This window comes from Xenopus laevis, chromosome 8S (assembly GCF_017654675.1).
Source record: "Xenopus laevis strain J_2021 chromosome 8S, Xenopus_laevis_v10.1, whole genome shotgun sequence".
Classification (NCBI taxonomy): Eukaryota; Metazoa; Chordata; class Amphibia; order Anura; family Pipidae; genus Xenopus; species Xenopus laevis.
In genome coordinates this window covers 3861054-3888918 of record NC_054386.1, presented here as the reverse complement: position 1 = coordinate 3888918, position 27865 = coordinate 3861054, and the positions used below count along the sequence as shown (strand labels likewise).

The following is a 27865-nucleotide window of genomic DNA, read 5'->3' as shown; positions in this document are numbered from 1 at the left end:
ATTCTTTAATATGTCATTCAATTTGATATAAACTATCTGTTGCTTAAGTATTCATTTTGGGGGTATAGTTTTCCTTTAAACACTACAGGTTCATAAATGGAAGTTTTTACAAATGGCTGAAAAATATAATGCTGCACTTATAATGATTGTAGAGAAAGAAAAGTATGCAAAACTTATATAAATATGATCATTTTAGGTGATATGGCTATTCTTATTGTAGTAACCTGCTTGTGTGGCCATTTTGGTTAAGGGCATTCCTGCTGTTTTGCCATTATCTTATGACTCACTCCTGTTCCTCTTCCTGTCTAAGCTGAGAGCAATAATGGGACAGGCCACACCCACCTGCGATGTTGTATTAAATGTACCAGAAGTTACTGTGCTTGTCTGGCTGCTTTGCCTGACTCTCAGAGTCAGTTATAAGTTTTGTATATGATAGTTAGACTCCAATGTCTCCTCCTAGCTGTAATCTTGCACCAATTATCTTGTAGTAGTCTCTAAATAATGTGCTTACCTGTAGTTCAACTACTACATAATAGCTTTATACTGTAGTGTTTAACAGCAGCTCTTTTAGGAAATGTTTGTTCATGTTTATTACTATGCAGCACAGGGGACATTAGAGGCGCCTCTATAGCAGGTCAGATACTTTGCCTTAGCCATGTGGAGCAGAGCTGCCACTTCTCATCTTGTTTGTATATGGCAATAAGCTTTGTTCTTATTGGTTCAGGAATGTGACTGACAGTGTTGCTTCACAGAATGGTTATTTTATCTGTTTTGTGAAACAAAACTGTCATTTTGTGGAAAGAATGAATCCTGTACTATAAAATCTTGCTTTCTGTCACAGATATCTATTTTGTCAGTCAAATCTAGCTTGACAAGCACTAGTTACTTACACTATTATATATTATGTCCAACTTTGTTTTTACATAATTCATTCTGTAAGTAACTCTGCACATAAGTGCTTCCGTTACATGGAGGTTATACATTTGTGAGACAGATTGCTTGTTAAACTGTACAGAATGGAGTTTGTGATATAATGACATCCTTTTGTGCACTAACCAGATTTTGTGTTCATTCTTTAATAGAAATAAGTCTTTTGTATATTTGTTTTCTCTGTGTATGGTCACAAATACTTATATAACATGAGAGACATTCATTCTGTGTATTAGGGATAGTTTTGTATACAGAATGTATTTGGGACAAACGGCACCCCATAGACCCAAGCAACAGTGACTGGTTCTGGGACTGGTTCTGGGACCTGCTCAGCAAATGGAGTGGGTGGGACAAATGAGGCAAAAGTTGAATAAAGTCACTGGGTCTTTTCCTCTCGGCTGTAATGGTGGCTGGTGCCTTGAGAAACAGGGACGAATGAGGCAGTGGAAATGAAGACACAATTGGTGTATATTGGCAATGGGGGATAACAGTCTATGGAAAGAGATTATGGGGCAGATTTACTAAATGGCGAAGTGACTTACGCTGGCGACGATTTGCCAACGTTTCAGGCACTTCGACCGATTTAGTATCAGGCGCAGTCGTCACTTCCCTAGAGAAAGAGACAGACGCTAGCGGTCATTTGCACTCTATCGATAGGCGAATTTTCGCTCTGGTGAATGGACGTTACTCCACAAATTCACTAAGATGCGGATTTTACTGAACGTTACCCCTTTCGCCAGACTTGCCGTCACCAGCTCAGACCAGGAGAAGTACATTGGAGTGAATAGATCTTCCTCATTCTTCTGTTACTTACATCATATTTTTAGTGGAAAAAGTTTCTAAGTCTCAAATAAAGCTGACGTCTTCTCTTTTTTTTTAGAGTGATAGGCTGCAAAAGTCCTTAAATTTTTTTTTGGGTAACCGGGTTCCCCCCTACATTTCCTAACATATGGAACATAAACTATACAGTGGGCTCATGTGTAGGGCAATATAACAACTCTATTGTCTTTATTAAGGTTCCCTGGACTTGTGTAATGCAATGTATTTGCTGCAACATATACGTCCATTCAACTTTATCATTTCCCGCCGTATGCAAATTAGCGAAAATTCGCCAGCGTTCGGCGCCCTGGACGCAACTTTGCATTTTAGTAAATAAGCGTTGTCTGAGCAAATTTTCACCTGGTGAAGTGTTGCGATGGCTGTGAAGTCGTTGCTGGCGAATTTACGCCGCTTAGTAAATTTACCCCTATGACTGTTACATGGCAGGTTTAATAGAGTGAAATGGCGCCAATAATAAAAGTGTGGTAAAAGCATCAGGACTAGCGGCTGTGGGAAAGTATAAAACAGCGGGATTTGACCGATGGTAACAGTGGTGATACCATATAGTTACCACATGTAAGGCGCTATAGTGTCGATTAAATATTGGGCTAAGGCAATACCTATAGTAGCAGTGGGGATAATAACAAGGAACTCAGTGGGACATTCACTAAGATTCGTAGTTGCACCAGCGTCCGCTTCGCTGCACTTCGCCAGGCGTATTTTCGCCAGCGCTACGCAAATTCACTAAAATCCGAAGTTGTGCTCAGGGGAAGCGTAAGGTTGTGAAGTTGCGCTGGTGTTAATTCACCAAGCAAAGTTACGCAAGCGATGGTTAATTTGCATACGGCGCCAAATTGAAGTTACAATGGAGGAATATGTAGCAACACTACAAATGCCTGGGAAACCTTCAAAACAGCAAATAAAATGTTTATTTTGCCCTACACATGTGCCCACTGTATAGTTAAGGTGCCATGAGTTAGGAAATGTAGGGGGGAAGGAGGGGAGCCCCCAAAAAATGTTCGATCTTTTTCAGCCTATCACCCATAAAAAAAGAAAAAACGCCAGCGTTTTTTGGGACTTAGAATTTTTTTTTACTTTTTTTGAAGCAATCCCTTTCTACTCTATTGCACTTCGCCTGGTCTGAGGTGGCGAAGGAAGTCTGGCGTAAATGGTAGCGTTCAGAACAATGCGCGCGTTAGTGAATTTGCGTAGTTACGTCCGTTGCACAAATTCGCCAGGCGTAAGGGTGCGAAGTAACACTAGCGAATTTACGCCAGTATCCGTTAGTGAATCGGCGAATTAACGAAAATGCGCTACGCTAGTGAATTAACGCTAGCGTTAGGCGCTTCGTCCTTTAGTGAACTTGCCCCTCAGAGAGGGAGGAAAATGGCATAGAAAATGTCACCCCTAGAGTCAGTGTGATAAAAATACAAATTTTTTTTCATTTTACCTTTAAACTAAAAATCTACTAGATACTAAAATATCTTTAATTTTCTCAAGAAGATCATTTATTGTTTTTTTTATACCCGCAACTGATCACTATAAATTACAGGTTTTTGAATTGACTTTTTTTTTTTAATTAATCTGCTTCAAGCGAACTACAATTCCCAGCATCCCTTTAAATCTCCACGACTGGGCAGGGCCGTAAGCTTCAATACACAACGGCTGGACGATCATCTTTTTTTCTCTTTTTTTTTTTTTTTTGACAACGATGTTGTAAAGAAATAAATAAGTAATGAAACACAGGTGTTTTTTTTTTTAATAGCACTTGAGGTCAACAGATGTCCAGAAGAGGAAAGTGTCAGTGTTGGCCAGCGAGACGGGACAAATCCCAAACATCTGAGCAGTTCTTGCCTTTTGTGGCCTAGACTGATTATTTCACTTGTCTGGGGAACAGTAAATGTTTTTTTTCTTCTGTTTTGTTTTTTTTAAAGGGCTTCTGCTTCAGTAAACTTAGAATTGAATCAAAGAAGGTATATTTTGTATTAATCATACCTCCCAACTGTCCTGTTTTCAGAGGGACAGTCCCTCTTTTGTGAGCTCAACCCGCAGTCCCTCGTTTGTACTGGAAAGTCGAGATTTTCTCTGCACTGAACAGCCAGAAAAAGAAACAATGTTTCTAACAGCTGCAGATAAGATATTTTTTGTAACAATTTTGAGATAAGCAAATAAGTAATTGTAACAATATAAGATAACAGGTATTAGGAAAAGTAAACTTTTCTAATAAGTGAATGTAAAATTGATTAGGGGGCTATTCTAAGCACTTTTGCAATGTTCATATTTTTATTCCAAGATATTAAGGGATACATGTGCTGTTAATATGAATGAATTTTGTTACAACAGCGCCACCTGCTGGTCAGTTTCCCACCAGTCTGACCAGCAAGTAGTCAAGGAAGTTGTCAGGAGAAAGAAAGAGGCTTTGCGAAAGATTCAGCCGAATACCGAACTGAATCAGAACCCTAATTTGAATATGCAAATTAGGGGTGGGAAGGGGAAAACATTTTTTACTTCCTTGTTTTCTGCCAAAAAGTCACGTGATTTCTCTCACCACCCCTAATTTGCATATGCAAATTAAGATTCAGATTCGTTTCGGCCTGGCAGAAAGATTCGGTCGAATCCGAATCCTGCTGAAAAAGGCCGAATCCTGGCCAAATTCCGAACCGAATCCAGGATTCGGTGCATCCCTACCTATTTTGTATTACAATATATTGGAAACAAAGGAGGAATGACAGGGCTGTTAATGTCATAGGGATGTGAATGGTTCCAGGAATACTTTTCTTTAAATGGTTAGGGAAGAGATCTGGCTTATTTTTCATTAGCAGAGTTAGAGGTTAAGGTGAGTTGCTAGGGGGAGTTGCTACAAGGGGATCACTTTGATTAACTCTAAGGAACCAGACCCACATTGTTTTATGCACGGCCTAATGTTTTATAGGGAGTCATGAAAAGAGCAATGGTTAAAAGTACAGAATACAGACTTAGGCTGCTTTCCAGTAGGTTACATAGTATTTGGCTGGAATCCTTTTCGAAATTTGAAAAGTATTATTGGGGAATTTAAAACAAAGCTAGGCAGGGCGTTGTACAGTCACCAGAATTTTCTCTGAAGTTTCCAAAAATAATGGGGAAATGTCACGGCTCATATAGTTTAGGGTAAACATGTTGCAGAAGATCTAATGGGCAGATGTCAGGTGCTCTAGTTAAAGAACAAATAAAGCTCTCTCTTTTACAAAATGCACCAATATACAGTATATATATATATATATATATATATATATATATATATATATATATATATATATATATATATATAAGGCTGATATACAACTCCATAAATATGATGACAGATACTGTGGTTCCCTTTACTCTTATGAGCTCCATGAAGTGATGCCCATTTTAGTGCCTTAGGATTCTACATTAGTTAATGTCAGGGGGGTGCTGGAAGGACCAAGGTGCACCCAGAAGTAAAGCTATAAACAGGGCCGCCATCAGGGGGACAGGGGGTACAAGTGTCCTGGGCCCGGGCCTGAAGTGGTGCCCGGCAGTGCTGAACTTTTCAGAACAGCCGACCCCCCTTGACAGCGCCGAAGCTGTGCCGCCACCTTCCGAAGTCCCAAACAGCCAAAATGCGGAAGTGCCAAAAAGCCCCAAAGCGGAGAAAACATCCGAAGCCACGAAAATAGCTGAAGCAGAAGTCCCAAAGTGGCGAAAAGGCCCAAAGTCACAAAAACAGCCAAAATTGAAGTCCTGAAGCGGCAAAAAGAGCCGAAGTCACTATAGGAGGCGGAGTTATAGTCCTGAAGCCACAAGTTCAATTCTACTGAACACCAATGTTTGTTTTTTTATTTGTTTTAATCCCCTGGCCACCAATGTATTATTTTAATATTCTATAGGCCCCTCTCACCAATGATTTTTTCAAAAATGTTCTTTGGGGCCCCAATTTTTTTTTACTTGTAAGGGCGGCCCTGGCACCAATGCTTTTTTTTAAAAAATAAAAATGTTATGGGGCCCTGGAGCCAATGTTTTTTTTTTAACTTATAGGGGGGCCCTAGTCCCCAATATCTTTTTATAACGTGTGTGTGGGGGGGGGGTTCCTTTATTAGCGCTGATGTTTGTGTGGTCTTTTAACTGTGATGTGGAGCGGGTGGGATCTGGGGTGGGGCTTGGGGGCCAGGGTGGGTGGGGACAAGGTGGGTGGGGACAAGGGGCCCCCAAAAATTTTGTTGTAAGGGTGATTTCTAATGGCCCTGGTTGTCCTCAATAATTCAATAGCATTCCTCGTCCCAACCTCCCAACGTTTTCCCGATTTTGACAGCTCAGCTTCCAAGTGTTAACAACCTATTCTCAAGAAAAGGGAAAATGTCCTTTAAAACAATTACCTGAAATTTTAAGGAGGTTTTGGGGAGATTTAGTCGCCTGGCGACAAATTGTCTCTTTTTCAGGCGACTCTTAGTTGCCTGAAGTAGAGACGATTTGTCGCCGGGGGACTAAATCTCACCGGCGATTAACATTCTAGCCCACGGGAAGGCAGTTCGGGGAGATTAGTCGCCCGAAGTAGAGACGGGCAACTAAATCTCCCAGAATCTTTGCGTGTGTCTCTGCCCTAAAAGGCAGTCTAACTAAGGGAGGGTGGTTGCTGTTGCTTTTCATTAAAGGATAAGTAAACATTTAAAATAAGTGAATGTAAAATTGATGAGGGGGCTATTCTAAGCACATTTGCAATGTACATTCATTATTTATTGTTTTTTCATTCCAAGATATTAAGGGATACATGTACTGTTAGTATGAATGAATTTTGTTACAACAGCACCACCTGCTGGTCAGTTTCCCACCACGGCCTTTCAATGAAATGCCTGAAATACTTTCTGATGTTTTACAGCAGACGTCATGATCAGAGACGCTCACTGACCCAGATGCATCTTGGAGAACTGGCCAAAAAAAAAGTCCTTTTGGTGAACTACTTAACTACATTGTATAGATATAGAGGGTTATTTACTAAACTCCGAATGCAAAAATCACGAAAAATTTGGACTTTTAAAAAAATCACAAATTTTTCCGAATTTATTAAACCCCAAGGATGGAAAAATCTGAAAATCCGGCATCTCAAACCTGTTGAGATTGCATATAAGTCAATGGGAGAAGTCTCAATGATTTTTTGATGTGTGCTGGGTTTCGTGCAATACCCCGAAGGTTTCAGGCAAAAATCTGAGTTTTCGTGTGAAAAATCTGAAAAAATCGTGTAGATCGAATGAAAAATCCGAAAATATCGTGATTTTTTTTTCCCTCAAAGCAGATTTTTGGGAAAATGTAATAATAAATAAGCGTAAAAGACCCAAGTGGATTTGATCAGAGTTTGTAGCAGAAATATTGAGATAAATTCGGACTTTGATAAATAACCCCCATAATGTAGTAACACCTCGGGGGTTATTTATTAAATTCCAAATTGTTCTCATTATTTTAGTAAAACAACTTTGACCAAACTCCCATCCACAGTTTTACCTTATTTATCAATAAATTAACTCAAAATAATCTGGTGCGCGAAAAGACTCAATAAAATCATGTTTTTTTTCCGGATTTAATGCCTGAAAACTCAGATTTTTTCAGATTATCCCCTGAAGCCCATGAATTATTCAGATTATTCTATGAAACCCAACGCAGATCATGATATCTTCCAATTGTATAAAGGACATCTGCCATTGACTCGTCAGCTATTCCATTAGAAGAAAAGAGGTCCCGGCTAAATATTGGGAAGGGGTTGTCTCCCTGAATCAGTGGTACAGGCTGATACATTAGATAGGTACAAGGAAGGGTCGGATGCTTTATTCACCAGTAGCTCCTCCCAGCAGACAGGAGGGAGCCAATGAGATTAGAGGAGGGAAAGGGGTGTTACAGGGAGAGCTGGGAAGTGAATCAGTGGTACAGGCTGATACATTAGATAGGTACAAGGAAGGGTCGGATGCTTTATTCACCAGTAGCTCCTCCCAGCAGACAGGAGGGAGCCAATGAGATTAGAGGAGGGAAAGGGGTGTTACAGGGAGAGCTGGGAAGTGAATCAGTGGTACAGGCTGATACATTAGATAGGTATAAGAAGGGGTTGGATGGTGTTTAGCAAGTGAGGGAATACAGGGATATGGGAGAGAGCTCATAGTACAAGTTGATCCAGGGACTGGTCCCATTGCCATTTTGGAGTCAGGAAGGAATTTTTTCCCCCTCTGAGGCAAATTGGAGAGGCTTCAGATGGGGTTTTTGGCTTACTCTGGATCAACTGGCAGTTAGGCAGGTTATATAAAGACTTCAAAGGTTGACCATGAAGGAAGTGTGTCTTTTTTCAACCTAACTTGCTATGTTATGATCATAAGTAAATAAATTGCTGCTAAAGTGCTTTTATTAACACACTACAGGGGTTATTTATCAAAGTCCGAATTTATCTCAAAATTTTCTGCTCAATATCAAATCCGCTCTGGTTTTTAACACTTATTTATTATTACATTCTCCCAAAAATTTGCTTTGCGGGAAAAAAAATCAGATTTTCAAGTTTTTTTGTTTTTCAATCCAATGTTCAAGATTTTTTCACCCGAAAACTCAGATTTTTGCCTGAAACCCCCAAAAACATTGCATGAAAGCCAGCGCACATCAAAAAAAATTATTGGGACTTCTCCCATTGACTTATATGCAACCTCGACGGGTCTGAGATGCCGGATTTTCAGACTTTTCCATCCTTGGGGTTTAACAAATTCCGAAAAATTAGTGATTTAATCCAGGATAAATTTTTGTTGATGGAAACTGTATTGTGGTTTGCTAAAGGCCTAACTGTCAGAATAAAAGTTGAAAAACAATATAAATATGGGCAGGATAAAGAGATATTTATTTAAAAACGTTTGTATGTTCCATCCATTTACATTCAAAAATTGATTATTGAACATATAACACTTTCAGGAGCAAAAACATATTCAAATGAAGTCAAATAAAATGGTATAACCTAAACTAAAACTGAATTGAACATTCCATTTACACTTTGTAAAAGCCAAACCAATTCCTGACAGATAGGATTATGTATTCATGACAAAATATACAGTATATTAGATATATCTAGTACCTTTAACATTAAGGGGCAGATTTATCAAGGGTCGAAGTGAATTCGAGGGAATTTTCGAAGTTAAAAAAATTCGAAATTCGAAGTAATTTTTTGGATACTTCGACCATCGAATAGGCTACTACCACTTCAAATTTACTTCGAATTCGATTCTAAGTAAAATGGTTTGAATATTTTAATATTTGATAATCTAAGTACTGTCTCTTTAAAAAAACTTCGAATTCAATAGTTCGCCAAATTTAACCTGCCGAAGTGCTATGTTAGCCTATGGGGACCTTCTAATGCATTTTTATAAGTTTTTTGTAGTCGAAGTAAAATCATTAGATCAATCGCTGAAATCGTTCGATTCAAACGATTTTACTTCGACCGCAAAACGGTCAAATTCTGTAAAAATGAACCTTCGACTTCGATATTTGAAGTATTGCCATTCGATTTTTTCACTTCGAAATTCGACCTTTGATAAATCTGCCCCTAAGACTTTAGCTAACATTCTATCCATTTAAATATATTTAGTGAAACTGTCATACCTGTTAGACTCTGGCATAAGAATATTCTTTCCATTTTAGTTTCACTTACTCATTTTCTGACACCAGCTCTGTAGGCCAGAATGTTAATTTAGCTGCAGCATTATGGAGCCAAGAGAATTAATAAAAGTAGGAATTATATTTAACTTTTCTTTCTAAAAAAAAGAACATCACCGTTTACCAAAGTACTGCAAGTTGCGACACACATTTCTTATATAAATTTGTTCCAAAAACAGAGACATATAAATACAATGGGTAAAGACTGCATCATAGGAGGAGAAGACTATATCATTGGAGGAGAAGACTATGGTAGTGAAACACTGTGAATAGTGCAATGAATGGATCACAGCGTTTATCAGTTTAAAGGACAAGGAATATCCCCTACCCCTTTAGAATCAGTGACAACCTGTACTGGTTCCCTTTACCACTTTTAGGGGCCCATTTACTTAGCTCGAGTGAAGGAATAGAAGTAAAAATACTTTGAATTTCGAATGGTCGAATATGGCTACTTCGACCTTCGACTACGACTTCGAATCGAACGATTCGAACTAAAAATCGTTCGACTATTCGATAGTTGAAGTACTGTCTCTTTAAAAAATACTTCGACCCCCCACTTCGGCAAATAAAACCTACCGAGGCCAATGCTAGCCTATGGGGAAGGTCCCTATAGGCCTCCTAACAATTTTCTGATCGAAGGAAAATCCTTCGATCGATGGATTAAAATCCCATTAGAAGGATTTAATCGTTCGATCGTTCGATCGAATGATTTTTCCTTCGACCGTCCGATCGTAGGAATTGCGCTAAATCCTTCAACTTCAATATTCGAAGGATTTACATTCGGCAGTCGAACATCGAGGGTTAATTAACCCTCGATATTCGACCCTATGTAAATTTGCCCCTTCATCTTAATTAGATCTTTAATCCAATCTAATACAAATATTTTCGGAGGATTTAGTATTTGGCTTAATTTGTGCATCCCTAATATGGAAGCCCATCTTAAATCTCTGCTCCTAGGAAAGGATATGAGAAAATCACTAGGGAGCTCCTTGGTCATAAGTCTGACAATCTAATGCTTTTATTTGGGTCATTGAACTCTTCTGTGGATTTGAATAACCATATATTGTAAAACAGGGGGTACATTAATTAACCCTCGATATTCGTCTGTCGAAGTTAAATCCTTCGACTTCAAATATCGAAGTCGAAGGATTTAGCGCTATTCGTTCGACCGAACAAATAATCATTCGATTGAATGATTAAATCCTTCTAATTGAACGTTTCAAAGGATTTTAATCCATCGATCGAACGAAATTCCTTCGATTACAAATTTGTTAGAAAGCCTATGGGGACCTTCCCCATAGGCTAACATTGAGGTTCGGTAGGTTTTAGGTGGCGAAGTAGGGGGTCGAAGTTCGAAGTACTTCAACTATCGAATGGTCGAATAGTCAAAAGATTTTTAGTTCGAATCATTCGGTTCGAAGTCAAAGTCGTAGTCGAAGGTCGAAGTAGCCAATTCGATGGTTGAAGTAGCCAAAAAAACATTCGAAAATCGAAGTTTTTTTTATTCTAATCCTTCACTTAAGCTAAGTAAATGTGCCCCTAAGGGTTGCTCTCCATTGGCTTCCGGGGAAGTTTAGGATTGATTTTAAAGTGTTACTGCTAATTTACCAAGCTTTACATAATGAGGCTCCAGAATATCTTTCGGAGTTGCTGACTGTTCATAATGGCACTAGGTTGTTAAAGGAGAAGGAAAACTCCAAGACAGTTTATTGCCAACAGATTAGCCACAATAGTGCAAGCTAGAACGCTACATTTATTCTGCAGAATGCTTTACCATACCTGAGTAAAAAGCTCTAGACACTGTCTCTGTTTGTTTAGGATACTGGCTGCCATATTAGCTTGGTGTGTCTCTGCTCACTCATAGCTCTAGGCTCAGATTACAGCAGGGAGGGAGGAGGAGAGAGGAACAAACTGAGCATGCTCAAGCCCTAGCCCTGGAGGTTTAAGCTGAAAACAGGAAGTCTGATACAGAAGCCCATGAGTACACAATAGAAGGAAAGAAATGTGCTGTTTCTTTTGACAGAGGACTCAGAGCAGCATTACTTTGAGGGGTTACTGGTGTATTTATATAGACCTTTCTGATAAAGCTTACTTACTTTTAGCCTTTCCTTCTCCTTTAAGGTCCTCTAGGACTGCTAAAGACTCCAAGAACAAGATTGAGGGGAAAAGGTGATTGTGCTTTTGCTGCATATGCTCCAAGACTTTAGAATAATTTGCCATTGTATATTAGACAAGCCAGTTCTGTAGATATTTTTAAAAGGCAACCGAGGACTCATTTTTATATTTTTGGCTTTCAAGTAATGTGAACCAAATTTGATGTAATATAATGTCGCGGAAATGATGAGTTATTGTTTATTGGATGTTTATTTTATTTAGCTTAAATATAAACTATATAAATAATCTTTTACTTACTTATAATAAATATATTTTAATAAATCTACTAATAAACATGAATCCCTATGTATTCCTAAAGGCTGCCCGTAACTAATTTAATTGTAAGGGTTTATTTTATGGATTATTAATGAACTTTGTGCTTTTGATGTAAATAAAATATACTCACTGTAAATAATGAGGATACTTTCTGAGATATTCCATAACCATATATAGACACAAGCCCCCAGGGTTGTTATCTTATACGGCTCATTTAGCTCTGAGATGTCGTCTACCGAAAATCCTCATATTTCTTATAGGACAGAAGCTTTAACAAGTCATGTCATCATTTATATATTATGACATAACTAAGGACTGTTTATTAAGAAATCGTTTTAAGGTTATTTATACTATTTTACAGGTTATTTATGACTCTTGTGTATTTTATATAATGTGTACTTGTAAATTTATTATATAGGCCCACAGGCACATCTCTGCCTCTCTGAATATACACAGGGATTTGGCCAGGCCACTGAAATCCAGATCTGAAGAGTTTTCTGTTTACAAAGTGCTCTTGTTAATGAACGTTCTTCCCATCATGTAGTTTAGACAAAGTCATCAGAGCTACACCAGACACTGCTCAACGGGGGAGGAAGAAACACGGGAGACAAAAGAAAATAGAAGTAACTGCCTTGCGCAAAAGAAAAACATTGGGGGATTCACTGACCAAATGGCTTCAGACTTGGTATAGTGGTCTCAAAGGGAAAGCTTAGCCTAAAAAGATAGCTATCCACACAAAAATCACTTCCCTATTTGGCCACCCAGGCTGTATCAAACTAATATGATTGTCTGGCTCCCTGGGCCGTTAATTGGATCACAACAGGGGCCTATAAAGAGCTGTCAGAAGAGCATCACATCTACAGCCTTAAGTGGTCCTCAGCAGAAGGGATTTTTAAGTCTACCCAATAGATACTTGGCTGATCTATGAAGATATGAGTCAATTTGTTTCATATAAAAGCCAAACTAAGGGACTGGTCAAGTTGGCAGACAATATTAGTCTAGGGCAACTGAGGGCACATAATACTAACTTGTATCTATACAAAAATATTTTCGAGTGTATTTAATACTTCCTGTTCAGTTAAAGAGGAAGTAAAGTTTAAACTTGTATAAGGCTAGAAATGCTGTATTTTGTATACTAAACATAAACATGAACTTACTGCACCACAAGCCTAATCAAACAAATGATTAATGCTTTCAAAGTTGGCGACAGGGGGTCACCATCTTGTAACTTTGTTATACATCTTTGCAAGACCAAGACTGTGCACATGCTCAGTGTGGTCTGGGCTGCTTAGGGATCGTCATAAATGATCAAAACAGCACAAGTCAAAAAATATCTGACAGAAGCCGATACAGCAAGACTGATTAATAATCAGAATATACAGACTGTACTGGGTCCTGTGTTGTCATGTCATCTAATGTGGATTTTATAGTTTTTGTATTGTTTAATACAAACTTTCTCCAACTCTGCAGAACCAGCAGCTAAATAATCCTCCAAATAGAATCCCAGTTTATCTGTTTAAATCTGGCTCCATGATCTTTGTCTCTGCAGCTGGAGTTGGAAACAGTAAAGGCAAAAATAAAATCCAATACAGATCTCTACACAGTTGCCGACTGCTCTTCAGGGAAACAAACAAAGCTGCTTGAGTTCTGCATGGCTGGGAAGTAAGGCGGGGGCTCCCCCTGCTGTTCATAAGTATGATTGTTTCCCTGCAGAGCAGTTAGGGACCGTCTGACAATTCCTATCCACAGCAGTAAATGACGGGAGAATTTCACTGCATACAGTCAGGTTTCTTATAAAAATGGTACACATTTAAAAAAAAATAAAAATACAGCCCACTATATAGTTTATGTTCCATATGTTAGAAAATGTATGGGGAACCTGGTTACCCCAAAAAAATGTATCAAGAGTCAAAGTGAAAATTCAAATTCCAATTTCGAAGTTTGAAATTAGAATTTTTGAATATTTTTTAATGTGTAATTCGACTAGGGAATAGTTAAAATTCGATTCGAGTTTAAAAAAATAATAATTCAAATTTTAAAATTTATCATGCACTGGCCCTTTAAGAACTCAAATTATTACTAACACTATTACTATTACTATTTGCCACCTTAAACCTGTCGAATTACTGTTTTAGCATGTGGGGGACATCCTGGGATCAATTTGGAGTTGTTTGCAGCCTTCCTGAAAATTTTGTTTTTTTCTGAGAAAAAACTCAAATCGAATTTGATTCGATTAGAGTTTGTGGGTCGATCCCATTCACCCGAATTAGAAAAATTTAATTTTTCAAAAAGATTTTGATCGTGTTTATTCGATTTTCAAGTTCATGGGAATTTATGGAAGTCAATATAAACTCCCATGAACTCTAAATTCGACCCTTGATAAATATGCCCCTAAATGTAATAAAAAAATCATTTATATGTTAAAAAAAACAAAAGTATTGTTTTACCTGCAATAAGGATAATAATTATATCTTAGTTAGGATTGTCCACAAGGTACTGTTTTAATATTACAGAGAAAGGGGAAATGATTTTTTCAAATGTGAGTCTTTGGGAGATAGGCTTCCTGTAATTTAGAGCTTTCTGGACAAAAGATCCCATTTGAATTTAGGACATACAAGTTTCAGTGTGTCGTGACACAGAGTAAACCATTTATTAGGAGATATTTTACAGGTTATTTCAGGCAGCTGTGTACCATATGTAAACAAATCAAATAACACTTGCAATGGGCGAATAAAATCACCTGGCGAAAACTTGCGGCAAATTTCTGGCGGAAAAAATTTATAAATGCCTGTCCGAAAAGTTGCTCACATCAAAATCGATGCGCTTCAAAACTATTCGGACGCCCATTGACTTTAACGCCAGCGTCAAAATTGACGCGAGCGACTTTTCAGATGCGTGTCCAAAATTGATGTGGGCGTTAATTTTAGAGTTTGACAAATTTTTTGCCATTTCGCTGGAAATTCCTGCATTTTTTGGCGAACCAAAACGGGAGAAATTCGCCCAACACTAACACATACGCACCATGGAAAACCTGTTAAATATTCTCTTGTGATGTCATCAGATATAATTACTGCATAGTGATGTCACTTCTGTCAGACTTGTGCATAATAAGAAATAATGGAGCCCTCGCCTCATAATACATTTTATTGGCCTAAATATACACAGGCTGCAGTTATGCCTTTATAAGGGCTTGAATTCCTCAATGACTTCAAATACCTTTATAAGCGGAACAATAATCCCTCAATAAATCATGTGGCAAACGACTTGCAGCTGGCTAGAAATAAGTTGAAATTTGAAAAGTTCAACTATAAAAGTATTTTAAGTTTATTATCTACCAGTTCCAAGGTGAAATTTTTCATAGGTTTAGAATTTTTATTTGGGGGGGGGGGAAATGTCTTATTTTAGATTATAATAAGTATCAGCTTTTCTATTATTCAGAAGCCCATCATCCAGAAAGCTCAAAAATATGAGAATTACTTATTTTTTATGGCTCCCCTTTTCTTTGTAATTATAAAACAGTAGCTTTTACTTGATTGTTACTAAGCTGCATGAATCCTCTTTGGTTTATTTAATGTTTACATTTTTTTTAAATAGAATTAAGGTTTGGTGATCCAAATTACAGAAAGATCCCTAATCTGGACAACCCTATGCTCCAATCATTCCTTATACAGGTATGGGATCCGTTATCTGGAAACCAGTTATCCACAAAGTGTCGAATTAAAGAATTGCTGTCTCCTGTAGACTCCATTTTAAATTCCAAATAATCCAAATTATTAAAAATGATTTCCTTTTTCTCTGTTATCATAAAACAGTATCTTGTACTTAATCCCAACTAAGATATAATTAATCCTTATTGGAAGCAAAACCAGCCTATAGGCTTTATTTAACTTTAAAAGGATTTTCTAGTAGACTTAAGGTATGAGGATCTAAATTACGGAAAGATACGTTATCCGGAAGACCCCAGGTCCCTAACATTCTGGATAACAGGTCCCATACTTGTACCTCCCTGATGGTGATTTAGGGGCCGATTCACCAAGGGTCGAATATCGAGGGTTAATTAACCCTCGATATTCGACTGGGAATTAAAATCCTTCGACTTCGAATATCGAAGTCGAAGGATTTTAGCGCAAATAGTTCGATCGAACGAGTGAAGGAATAATCCTTCGATCGAACGATTAAATTCTTCGAATCAAACGATTCGATGTATTTTAATCCAAACGATCGAAGGATTATCCTTCAACCAAAAAAATTTAGGAAAGCCTATGGCGACCTTCCCCATAGGCTAACATTGCATTCGGTAGGTTTTAGATGGCGAACTAGGGGGTCGAAGTTTTTTCTTAAAGAGACAGTACTTCGACTATCGAATGGTCGAATAGTCGAACGATTTTTAGTTCGAATCCTTCGATTCGAAGTCGAAGTCGTAGTCGAAGGTCGAAGTAGCCCATTCGATGGTCGAAGTAGTCCAAAAAACTCTTCGAAATTCGAAGTTTTTTTACTTCGAATCCTTCACTCGAGCTTGGTGAATTGGCCCCTTAGTCTACAATAAATTAGAATATAAAGTGAACTATCCCCTTTATCTAAATAGGAATAACAAGGCAGTGCCAAATTTCTGAAATCCATAATGTGGTCTCTCTCTGCTTTTTCTTGTGTGTTTGTTATACCCTATGTCCTCCCATTACTTTTACAAGCAAATACAAAGAAATGGAACACACTCACAAGTTCTGATGATTTGGATTTATGAAGTAGACAGTGGGACTTTATTTTTGTAACAAGTGCAGTTCTTTGGTTTTTCAGTTTTGATGTTGCCCAACAGGGACTGTGTCCAAAAAGTGCAAAATATTTGGATGCCCAAAGTTCCAGTAAAATAAATAATGAGTCACAAACCTTGTACAACAAATCTCTTTCAAATTCGGCACTATGACTCCATCCATTATACTCAAAGGGATACTGTCATGGGAAAAAAAATTGTTTTCAAAACGCATCAGTTAATAGTGCTACTCCAGCAGAATTCTGCACTGAATCCATTTCTCAAAAGAGCAAATAGATTTTTTTATATTCAATTTTGAAATCTGACATGGGGCTAGTCATATTGTCGGTTTCCAGCTGCCCCTGGTCATGTGACTTGTGCCTGCACTTTAGGAGAGAAATGCTTTCTGGCAGGCTGCTGTTTTTCCTTCTCAATGTAACTGAATGTGTCTCAGTGGGACATGGGTTTTTACTATTGAGTGCTGTTCTTAGATCTACCAGACAGCTGTTATCTTGTGTTAGGGAGCTGTTATCTGGTTACCTTCCCATTGTTCTTTTATTTGTCTGCTGGGGGGGGAGGGGGGGTGATATCACTCCAACTTGCAGTACAGCAGTAAAGAGTGATTGAAGTTTATCAGAGCACAAGTCACATGACTTGGGGCAGCTGGGAAATTGACAATATGTCTAGCCCCATGCCAGATTTTAAAATTGAATATAAAAAAATCTGTTTGCTCTTTTGAGAAATGGATTTCAGTGCAGAATTCTGCTGGAGCAGCACTATTAACTGATTCATTTTGAAAAAAAAAAATTTCCCATGAGAGTATCCCTTTAAGCGGGGTAGAAGATATAAATAAATAATCTTATACATGTGCAGCATCTATTATCCATAAAGCTCCAAAATATCTGTTTCTATAGAGTTCCTATTTAAGCATTCAATTCTTATTTTTTAAAATGGTTTCCTTTTTCTCTGCATTAAGACAGTACCTTGTACAGGTATGGGGCCTGTTATTCAGAATGCTCAGGACCTGGAGTTTTCCAGATAAGGGATCTTTACGTAATTTGGATCTTGGTACCTGAAGTCTACTAAAAAATCCTGTAAACATTAAATAAACACAATAGGCTGGTTCTGCTCCCAATAAGGATCATTTATATCTTAGTTTAAATCATTTACAAGGTTCTGTTTTATTATTATAAAGAAAATGGATGAATTATTTGGATAAAATAAAATGGAGTCTATGGGAGATGGCCTTCCCGTAATTTGGAGCTTTCTGGATAATGGGTTTTCGGATAACGGGTCCCATACCAGTAACAGATGGTAACTAAGAGGCATAAAATATATCAATACCGATCCTGTGCTCAAAATGAAAGATACAAAACACATGGGTACCCCAAAGCTTACAAGGTCATATATCCTATCCCCTCATTGCTCTCTGGCTGAAATCATGGGTGACCTGCAGCATAAAAAAAATTGAAGGCCATCAGTGGTGCAGAAAAAAATCAGAGATGACCTCCAATTTCACTTCATCACAGGTCACCCCCGTGGCTACAGGGTCTGTAGTTATACCACAGCCCCAGTAATTAAACACTTGTCTCTCTTTCAGTATTTATCAAGTGGCATAAATCCATGTTGGTGGCAAAAGTAACCACAATGCTAGCGGATCCAAATTATAGTAAGACCATTATATGCATGACCAGAAAGAGTTGGTCAGACCTAATAATCCCCAAAAGGTACCTCAAAGATTAGCTAGACTACAACTTTGATGTAGAGAACTATTTTTTGTCTTTGCAATATGTTAGCTATCTGACATCTGTATGTGTTTGCTGGTTTGGTGTGATTGGTCCCCTAGTTCAGAGTGATACAGAAACAAGGAGCCCTTATTCGCTGGGTCCCCCTGGACTGCTAGAAATGTACTACTCAAAGCTGAACACATGGTTTAAAGCAGGGATCTCCAAACTTTAGAACGTGTGAGCAACATTCAGTAGTAAAAGGAGATGGGGAGCAACACTAGCATGTAAAATTTCCTGGGCTGCCAAATAAGGGCTGTGATTGGCCATTAAATAGCCTATATTTGGATTGTCAACCTACATTGAGGCTCTGTTTGGCAGTACTCCTGGTTTTTATACAACCAAAACTTGCCTCCAAGCCTGGAATTTAAAAATAATCTCCTGCTTTGAGGCCACTGGGAGCAACATCCAAGGGGTTGGAGAGTAACATGTTACTCATGAGCTACTGGTTGAGGATCACTGTTCAAGATCAAGAGTCTTTAACAAACTTTTATTGTGGTGTTGAACATGAGCATATTTGGGTTATTCATAATCACCAGTTACAGGTTAGAATAAGGCTTTTAACCCATCCACCCCCCCATTCCCACCAACAAAACAGTGACCTACAAAAAATGAATTACAAATTGTTGAAGACCTTGCATAACAAGGCTGCAGAAGGCAGAGTTGTCTCTAAGGGGATGCAAGCAGAAATAATGACTTTCTTTATAGGACACCCTATATATCACCCACAGATAGGACTGCCACCTTACCAACCAGTAAAACTGACGATAACAGAGTCTAGGAGAACATGAGAAGCACAGGAAACCCAACATACATATATACACACACTCACATAAATGATATATACCCATACCTATACTAACTATAGAGTTTAGTCTTATATTAGCCTTTGATATTATGTCTGTCCAAGAAATCATCCAAGTCCCTCTTATAATCATTAACTGAATCAGCATCACAACATCACCCGGCAGTGCATTCCCCAACCTCACTGTCCTCACTGTGATGATCCCCCTACTCTGTTCCTTTAAATGAAACTTCTTTTCCTCTAGTCTGAAGGGGAGGCCTCTGGTACATGATCCTCTTTATGGGTAAAAAGGTCCTCTGCTATTTGTCTATAATTTGCATTTATATTATTTTTGCCAAAGTGCATAACCTGCATTTATCAACATTGAACCTCATTTTCCAGTTTGCTGCCCAGTTTTCCAGTTTAGACAAATCACTGTGCAAAGTGGCAGCATCCTGCATGGAACCTATAGTTCTGCACAATTTAGTCTCATCTGCAAAAATAGAAACAGTACTTTCAATGGCCACCTCCAGGTCATTAATAAACAAGTTGAAAAGCAAGGGACCTAGTACAGAGCCCTGCGGTACTCCACTAACAACACTGGTCCAATTAGAAAATGTTCCATTTACCACCACTCTTTGTAGTCTATCTTTTAGCCAGTTCTCTATTCAGGTACAAATACTATGTTCCAGGCCAACATTCCTTAATTTAACCAGTAACCTTCTGTGTGGCACTGTATCAAATGCTTTAGCAAAGTCTAAATATATCACATCCACCACCATCCCAGAATCGAGGTCCCTGCTCACTTTTTCCATAAAAAGAAATTAAATTTCTCTGGCACGATCTATTACGCATAAAAACATGCTGGCACAGACTCATAGTACAAATATGGGACGGAAACCCGTTATCCTGAATGCTCTGAATAACGCAAAGGCTGTCTCGCACAGACTCCATTGTAAAAAAAGAATCCACATTTTTAAAAATGATTCCCTTTTTCTGTGTAATAATAAAACAGTCGCTTGTACTTGATCCAAACTAAGATATAATTAATCCTTATTGGAAGCAAAAACAGCCTATTGGGTTTATTTAATGTTTAAATGATTTTCTAATAGGCTTATGGTATGAAGATCCAAATTACAGAAAGATCCGTTATCCGGAAAACCCCAGGTCCCGAGCATTCTGGATAACGTATTATGATTTGCAATGTCCAGTAGGAATTCCTTCCTACTGTGTCTCTAAGCCCATTGCACAAAGTCTATGCATATTTCTTTAATATTTATTATAATGTTTTCCTACATATGTAGAAGGTTGGTTATTTTGTAAACTACAACATCTGGATTGATTGTAGCTGGCCATGTAAGATGTGTTTAAATAAGTCATGCACAGGTGCAGTATTTTTACTGCCATTACCATGTGTCCAACCTCTGTCCCTCGTATACAGAATTTCTTGCTACTACTGGATGCAGGTTTAAGGTGACCTTGAATGCAGTTCTGTTTAAAAAAAAAAATCAAACCAAATTCCCAAACATGAATCCCCTTAATTTACCAATAATTTTTTCCCAAAAAATTAGAGCAAAAAATGCTGCAACAAAACCGGGAGTCAATTCGAATTCAGATCTCCAGATTGTAGCAGCTTTTAGTAGTATTACAAATCTCAAAAAAAAAATTATTGAGTTTTTTTTCCCCTCTAAAAATTCAGATTTTTTTCTCCTTTAAAACTCGAACAGAAAAAGTTGAGGCTTCATAAATAGGCCCCTAAAAGTGCCACCTAAGTTTAACCATTGCTGACCTACAACTCACAGAATCCTCAGCTCTCCAGCGCTGTTCTTTATTCAGGTTTTATTAAGAGAACGCTTTTTGTATTTCTTCACGTCCAGTGTCAATATGCAAAATTTGGTTGCGAGGAAGAATGATTAGGACAGTTGATAGGACTGCCTTTTATTGGGTTTATTACTAAGGCTGGATTTAAAAAAAAAAGTAGTAAGTTGGCCTCTTGGAATCATGTCTTCTGCTGCTGAATTCTAATCCAAAGAAACCAGATGTGGTCTCATTACTCATTACTGCCTGGCCCTGTATCATTTACCCTGTAAACGGTAGTGGTTTGGGTTTGACGGCTCTCTGTTTATCTGCGTTGCTGTTGGGTTTACTCTGTAACAGGCACAACTCGGCACTAGTCTGTAGCCTTTCCTTAGACTGCCAGCTCAGCTCCCTCTGTCTGCTCACAGCTCTTTTTACTGCTCACAATCATTACATTTTTGGAGCTGATATCACTTAGGGCTCTTACAGACGAGCGTTTGAAGCTTCGCTCCCTTGCGTTCCGTTTTTATGCGTTCAGCTGCAGGGGAGCGCAGGAGTAGACGCATTCAGTTTTTTTCAATGGGGCTGTACTCACACAGGCGCATGTTGGCGCTGAACGCAGGTTGAGACGCAACATGCTGCATTTTTCCTGCGTTCGGCGCCTAAATGCGCCTGTGTGAGTACAGCCCCATTGAAAAAAACTGTCTACTCCTGCGCTTCTGCTGAACGAATAAAAACGGAACGCAGGGGAGCGCAGCTTCAAACGCTCGTCTGTAAGAGCCCAAAAAAACAAAGTAAACAGAAAAGAGCCAAACCAACATATAAGACTTTTCAGTGTTTTCAGTGTTTCTTCAGTTGCTGCTACACTACAATTCCCATCATCCCCAGTACAGCCGTGCTTTAAACATACAACAAGCGTCCAGTGAAGTGTGCGGAATAGCTGAAACCTAATGCTGAACAGAATCCCACAGGCATATTCTGCAGGAGTTCCTATAGAATGCAATAGACAAATGCAATAGACAAATGCAATAGACAAATGCAATAGACAAATGCTTAGTTATTCAGAGTGTAGTAAAGTGAAAAGCAGATATGTTTTGATTATATAGCTGTGCCAGTGACAGATATGTGTGATAAAGCTCTAATCAGTGCCATAACATGGGAGTATATATATACATCACACACACACATATATACACTGCTCAAAAGGAGATTAGAGTTGTTCAACATGACACCTGTATATTTCTTTTTTTTTTTTTTAATTCAGGTAGCATTTATTGAACAGATTCAAAAGCACACTGTATATTGGCACGTTTTACATTTAGTACAATACTTTAGTTTTACATGTGGTTGTTAAATTGCAGTAGAAATGATCAAATTGACATAATCTGCCTGACACCTGTATATTTCATTCCAACAATTTCCACACAAGATTAACTTTTAAATTTAAGACTTTTAAGATCAACTGTTCAATGCGAGCAAAGCCAAAATGAAACCAGCTTACATAAAGTCTCATTAGCAAGAATGTCCTATATAAAGTAGATATGTACAGTAGCACACCTTCCAACTGTCCCGTTTTAAGCGGGATAGTCCCTCTTTTGACAGCTCAACCCTGCAGTTCTGCGTTTGTACTGAAAAGTCCCGATTTCTCTGCACTGAACAGCCAAAAAAGATACAATGTTTCTAACTTAATTGGCTCTCGGCAGAGAGCCCAGAATAGATACTTAAGATACATTTGTAAGAGTTTTGTCCCTTGGGAGAAGTTAAACTCACAGCTTAAAGGCAATTCACCTTCATTAGTAAAACTGTAATAAAACATAAAAACTACAGAAATGTGTTCAAACTTTCATAACCTGACACATTTTGTAAAATGAGCAAGGTAATTAGGGGGTGTGGCTGCAAATGGGACACGGTCAAAAGATTTTGCCGCCAATTTTTTTGTCCCTCTTTCTGTTTCCAGAATGTCGGGAGATATGCCGTAGACAACGCACTTCAGTAAATACAGCTCAAATGTCCAGTGCACAGGGATAAGCTCAAGGATCAAAGTTCTGCGTTGAGTTGCTACCTAGACAACCATTTTCCACATCTGTATGGGTAAAGGGGATCTGCTTGTGGTATAGCTACAGCAAAATCCATTTTTAAATGAACACGTTAATATGTATGACCCTATGAAATATATAATAATAATATATAATATATAAAATCCAAATCAACTACTTTACATTTGCACCCAGCTAACTACACGCTGGCCACATCCAGTCTAGCAAAGATCTTTTGCAGCCCACATGGCACATATACTAGGGTTTACTCACAAGTCATTCAGGCAAACAAATATTGTTCGTACACAGTCCAGTATTAGCTGCTGAACTGGGACAGGTAGTCTATTGAGCTGTGTATGGAGCCATAATGGCGGCCTCCCTGGTTGATTGGCGTTGTCAACTGGAAAGACTGGAGATTCCCATCAGGGTTGTCTTCTTCTGGGGAGTCTGCACGATCCAATCATTCATTCATTCAGGAGTCTAATGATTAGATCAACCCAGTTTTACTCACTGGAAGACCAGTTTGCTTGGCAACCAGCAAAGAACAGGATGGAGATGCAGATAAATATTTTTTAACTTAGTATAAATCAAAATTTTTTTTTAATTCATTCTCCGTGGATCCGTTTGAGTGCCGGTCGGCCCTGCTTTTTCTTTACATTCCGAACCAGCAAAGATCAGCTGGTTGCCAAACAAGAGGATCCGGCAGTATATGGGCAGCTTAACAGGGATTGCTAGCAATTTACTTCAGGTGCAGTATTGATCCTCGTGATCCTCTTAAAAACACACACACGCAGTATAATAAACCCACAGTGAGTGCAGCCACTTTTTCCTATAAAGTGCTACATTAGGTGGCCTGGAGCGACTTCTTTATAAGTACAAATGGAATTTGCTTCCCAATGAAACGATACTTTCCTTTCAGACAGTGTAAATAACTTTGCAATTAGAGCTCGGCCGTCAAACCATTAGTTGGAAGCCAGAAACTGGCCCAAACTGGTTAAGGGCTCGTTCACACCTGTATTCTTCTGCACTTTACTTTCACTACAGTCAGTTGCCATCAGGTCCGGACTGAGAATTAAAATAGGCCCTGGCATTTCAGATACACAGAGACCCAATGAGCCCACCAGGCCTGGACTGGGAGTCAAAATAGGCCCTGCCATTCCAAGTACACAGAGGCCCAAACAGGCCCCTACCAGCCCAAACAGCCTCCTACCAGCCCACTATATGGTAACTTTCTATGGAACCATAAAGCAGCCCCTCTGGCAATTGCCAGAACCCACAGATTGCCAGTCCGGGCCTGGAGCCCACACAGAGGCCCAAACAGCCCCACCAGCCCACTAAATACAGACTATCTATGGCACCTTATAGCAGCCACTCTGGCATTTGCCAGAACCCACAGATTGCCAGTCCGGGCCTGGTTGCCATACACAAAACTGGGCCACTCGCATTGGCTTCTACGGACGCTGAATATGGGTCCCAATTATGTGATCAATACAGAAGAAGCTGAAATGTTGCAGTCAAGTTGAAATATGGTGCAAGTTTGGTCTGATGGTGGAACATCAGATCGTAGACTTGGAAATCCCATCTAACTTCAAAGGAAGTCAGGGCATGTGAATTCCACTCTGAAAAAACCCTGCACCTGGATCTGAATGACAGTTGTAACAATCTGTATTGAAGAGCTGGTGTGAAGTTATACAGGTGAATGCTGTAACATGATAACATAGTGAGCCTGAGCCTTGGAACCTCAATACTCACCCAGTGAGCTCCAGAGAGATACATTCAGTTCCATTAGATCTAACTGAACAATGCAGGGTGAGAATGCACTCAGTTTTAAAGCAGAACACTCATTATGGAGCTGCTGCAGAGGTCACTTTCTAACCCCATAATCAGCAGTTTATTATGCTCCTAAGGAAAATCTCAGATCAATTACTAGATATTAGCGATGGGTGAATTTCTCCCGTTTTGCTTCGCCGTAAAATTTGCGAAACGCTGAAAAATGAATGAAACTCGAAAATTGATGCCCACATCAATTTTGGATGTGCGTCCAAAAAGTTGCTTGCGTCAATTTTGATGCCGGCGTAAAAGTCAATAGGCGTCTGAATAGTCTTGATCCGCGGTGATTTTGAGGCAAGCGACTTTTCAGACGCGTATCCCAAAATTTTTGACGCTGGCGAATTTTTGCGGGAGTTTCATTTGCCGACGGCAACATATGGAAATTCGCCTCAAATAGGCGAATAACTACTAGATATTCTTTCATAATCAGACTTGACTATGTGTCCTATTAAAATTGTTATAAGCTGACCCCCATCCACAGTTGTGTAATGCCAGACAGTGTTTCTGTACTGAATGCCAGAAAAAAGTGCCGGGTGGGGGGGTGTAAAAAAAAACCTGCCTGTTTTCAAAAACTTTTCAGGTGACTGGATGTTCTTTGTGGGGAAAATGTAGGTTTAAGAGGTTTAAGCAGATCACAGGTACAAAATCTCAGAAGTTTTAGGATCATGGCTATAAGGACAACATCACAGTCAGTTCATGCTCTGCTGCCTGTCAATTAATCTGTGACAACCAAAAGAGTAAAAACCTTTATTCTTCTCTACACTTACACTGAACTCCTGACTGGTACTATTGCACCATTGCCCACAAGTACTGACACAGCTTTAATCCACAACATGACACACTTTATATTACTAGGTGCCGATCAGTTAAAAGCATCAATCCATATGTTTCTGAACTACAAATGCCAGAATCCCCCTGTAGCCTTTGGAAATTCTGTGAGTTGGAGTCCAACAACAGCAGGAAGGCCACATGTTTATACTTATAATTTTTTTTTCAGAATTCTACACTGAAATCCGTTTCTCAAAAGAGCAAACAGATTTTTTTATATTTAATTTTGAAATATGACATAGGGCTAGACATATTGTCAGTTTCCCAGCTGCCCCCAGTCCTGTGACTTGTGCTCTGATAAATTTCAGTCACTCTTTACTGCTGTACTGCAAGTTGGAGTGATATCACCCCTCCCTCCTCCCTCCCCCAGCAGCCTAACAACAGAACAATGGGAAGGTAACCAGATAGCAGCTCCCTAACACAAAATAACAGCTGCCTGGTAGATCTAAGAACAACACTCAATAGTAAAATCCAGGCCCCACTGAGACACATTCAGTTACATTGAGTAGGAGAAACAACAGCCTGCCAGAAAGCAGTTCCATCCTAAAGTGCTGGCTCTTTCTGAAAGCACATGACCAGGCAAAATGAGCTGAGATGCACCTACACACCAATATAACAACGAATAAATACACTTGCTGGTTCAGGAATGACATTTTATATTGTAGACGAGTGAATTATTTGCAGTGTAATTTACAAATAAAAATGACATCATAAAAATCATGACAGAATCCCTTTTTTAAGAAGGATACATAACTTTGTAAAACAGCCTTAATTGTCATTGTTCATTTAATGTGCTTCTTATTTCACTGCTTAACAGGACTGCACAGCCAATAGGTTGTTACCCTGCAGGAAATAGGTACTGCCCATTAGCCCCCAATATATTATTATTAACATTAACATGTATTTATATAGCGCCAACATACTTTGCAGTGCTGTATATTTATATCAATGTATAGCTTACAGTTCATAATACTTGAACACACATGTATTGCATTGCATAATCACAAATATTCATTTAAAGAATAAAATAACTTTTGCCCGTCATTCCAGAACTCAATAAAACTTAAAAAAAAAAAGAATATTAATGTAGCTGGCAATTTTATGAAATGATCTTATACATTTAGTTTATAAATACTATGAATTGGATTTTTGCTATAAATAAAAAAATGATATAGGCAAGGTAATGAGAATATAGAACTGGCCCAAGGCAGACAAAATCGCATGGAAATGCCGCCTGATGATCGCAACAAGTGCCAGAGAAGACACACGGTGAGAGAAGCAATAGCAGAAATACCAGGGAATGATAGAAAGATCCCAGATTGTAATGGAAGGGGCAGCAGTTAAAATAACACTGGATGGAGAAAGTCAGTCTCTTACCCTGGGGCCAGTCGCTCTTTGGCTCAAACACTGAGGCAGATGCAGAAGGACAAAGTGGTAAGTTACAAAAAGTACAATCCCTCTTGGGGTCATGTTGCCTCTTCTTATACAGGTGCAAAAAGCAAAAGAAAACCAGGGAGTTGTAGAAAGGCAATAAAAGGAATATTCAGATGTGGGGACAGAGAGTGCAGAACTCAGCGCAGAGTCTCCTTTTATTCTCCTCCTCGTCCTGTACCGGCAGCAGCAGCAGCAGCAGATCTTAACACTTCCATTGGGATCCCATTATAAACCCGCCTGGAAAAGGGGGAAGGAGGGATTTGGTAAATTAGGTCTGACCCCTTCTCTTTCACATGCCGGATTTACTGAGACCACTGCTGCCACCTACTGTCCCTCTTCATTAGATAAAATGAACAGATTTGCTGGGAATATTGTGCAGAAAGTCTCCAAGTGAGACGGAATTCTTACAGAGCAGCTTTTCTTTAGTTCCGAAATTGCACAATCTCTACCCAAAATGAAAGAAAATAGATTTCTAAGCAACAGATTTTAAAAGTTATTTGTTACTTAAAAAAAAAAAAAATATATATATATATATATATAGTATAGTATTTGTCTGTTTCTATTCTCTGCCCTACTGAAAGCAGTAATTGTTTTATCCCTGTCTGTCCTCTGGTTCAGACTCATGAGACAATGTGGCAGGAGCCAACTAAAGAAGTGACCTGGAGGAGAACCAGAGGACAGAAATGAATTGCAGATAAAAATGTAGTGAAAACGTTGAAAGAATGTAATGGTAAATTGCTTAGAATTACTGGGGGGAGATCTCCTTTTAGGGTCAGGG

At 38.8% G+C, this 27865-nt stretch overlaps 1 protein-coding gene across 6 annotated transcripts in view; it reads right to left on the bottom strand.

Moving 5' to 3' along the window:
* Positions 1–27323, bottom strand: part of smoc1.S (SPARC related modular calcium binding 1 S homeolog) — a 134242-nt gene extending 106919 nt beyond the window's left edge. For 3 of the 6 annotated variants that reach the window (XM_041574721.1, XM_041574724.1, XM_018232228.2), the window contains exon 1: positions 27031–27321. In XM_041574721.1, the coding sequence (XP_041430655.1) occupies positions 27031–27123 (93 nt within the window). In that variant the 5' untranslated portion in view covers positions 27124–27321. Of the gene's footprint in view, positions 1–27030 lie in introns of all 6 variants that reach the window. The other 3 variants (XM_041574720.1, XM_041574723.1, XM_041574722.1) reach the window with 2 other exon arrangements.
* Between the last annotated feature and the right edge of the window lie 542 nt (positions 27324–27865).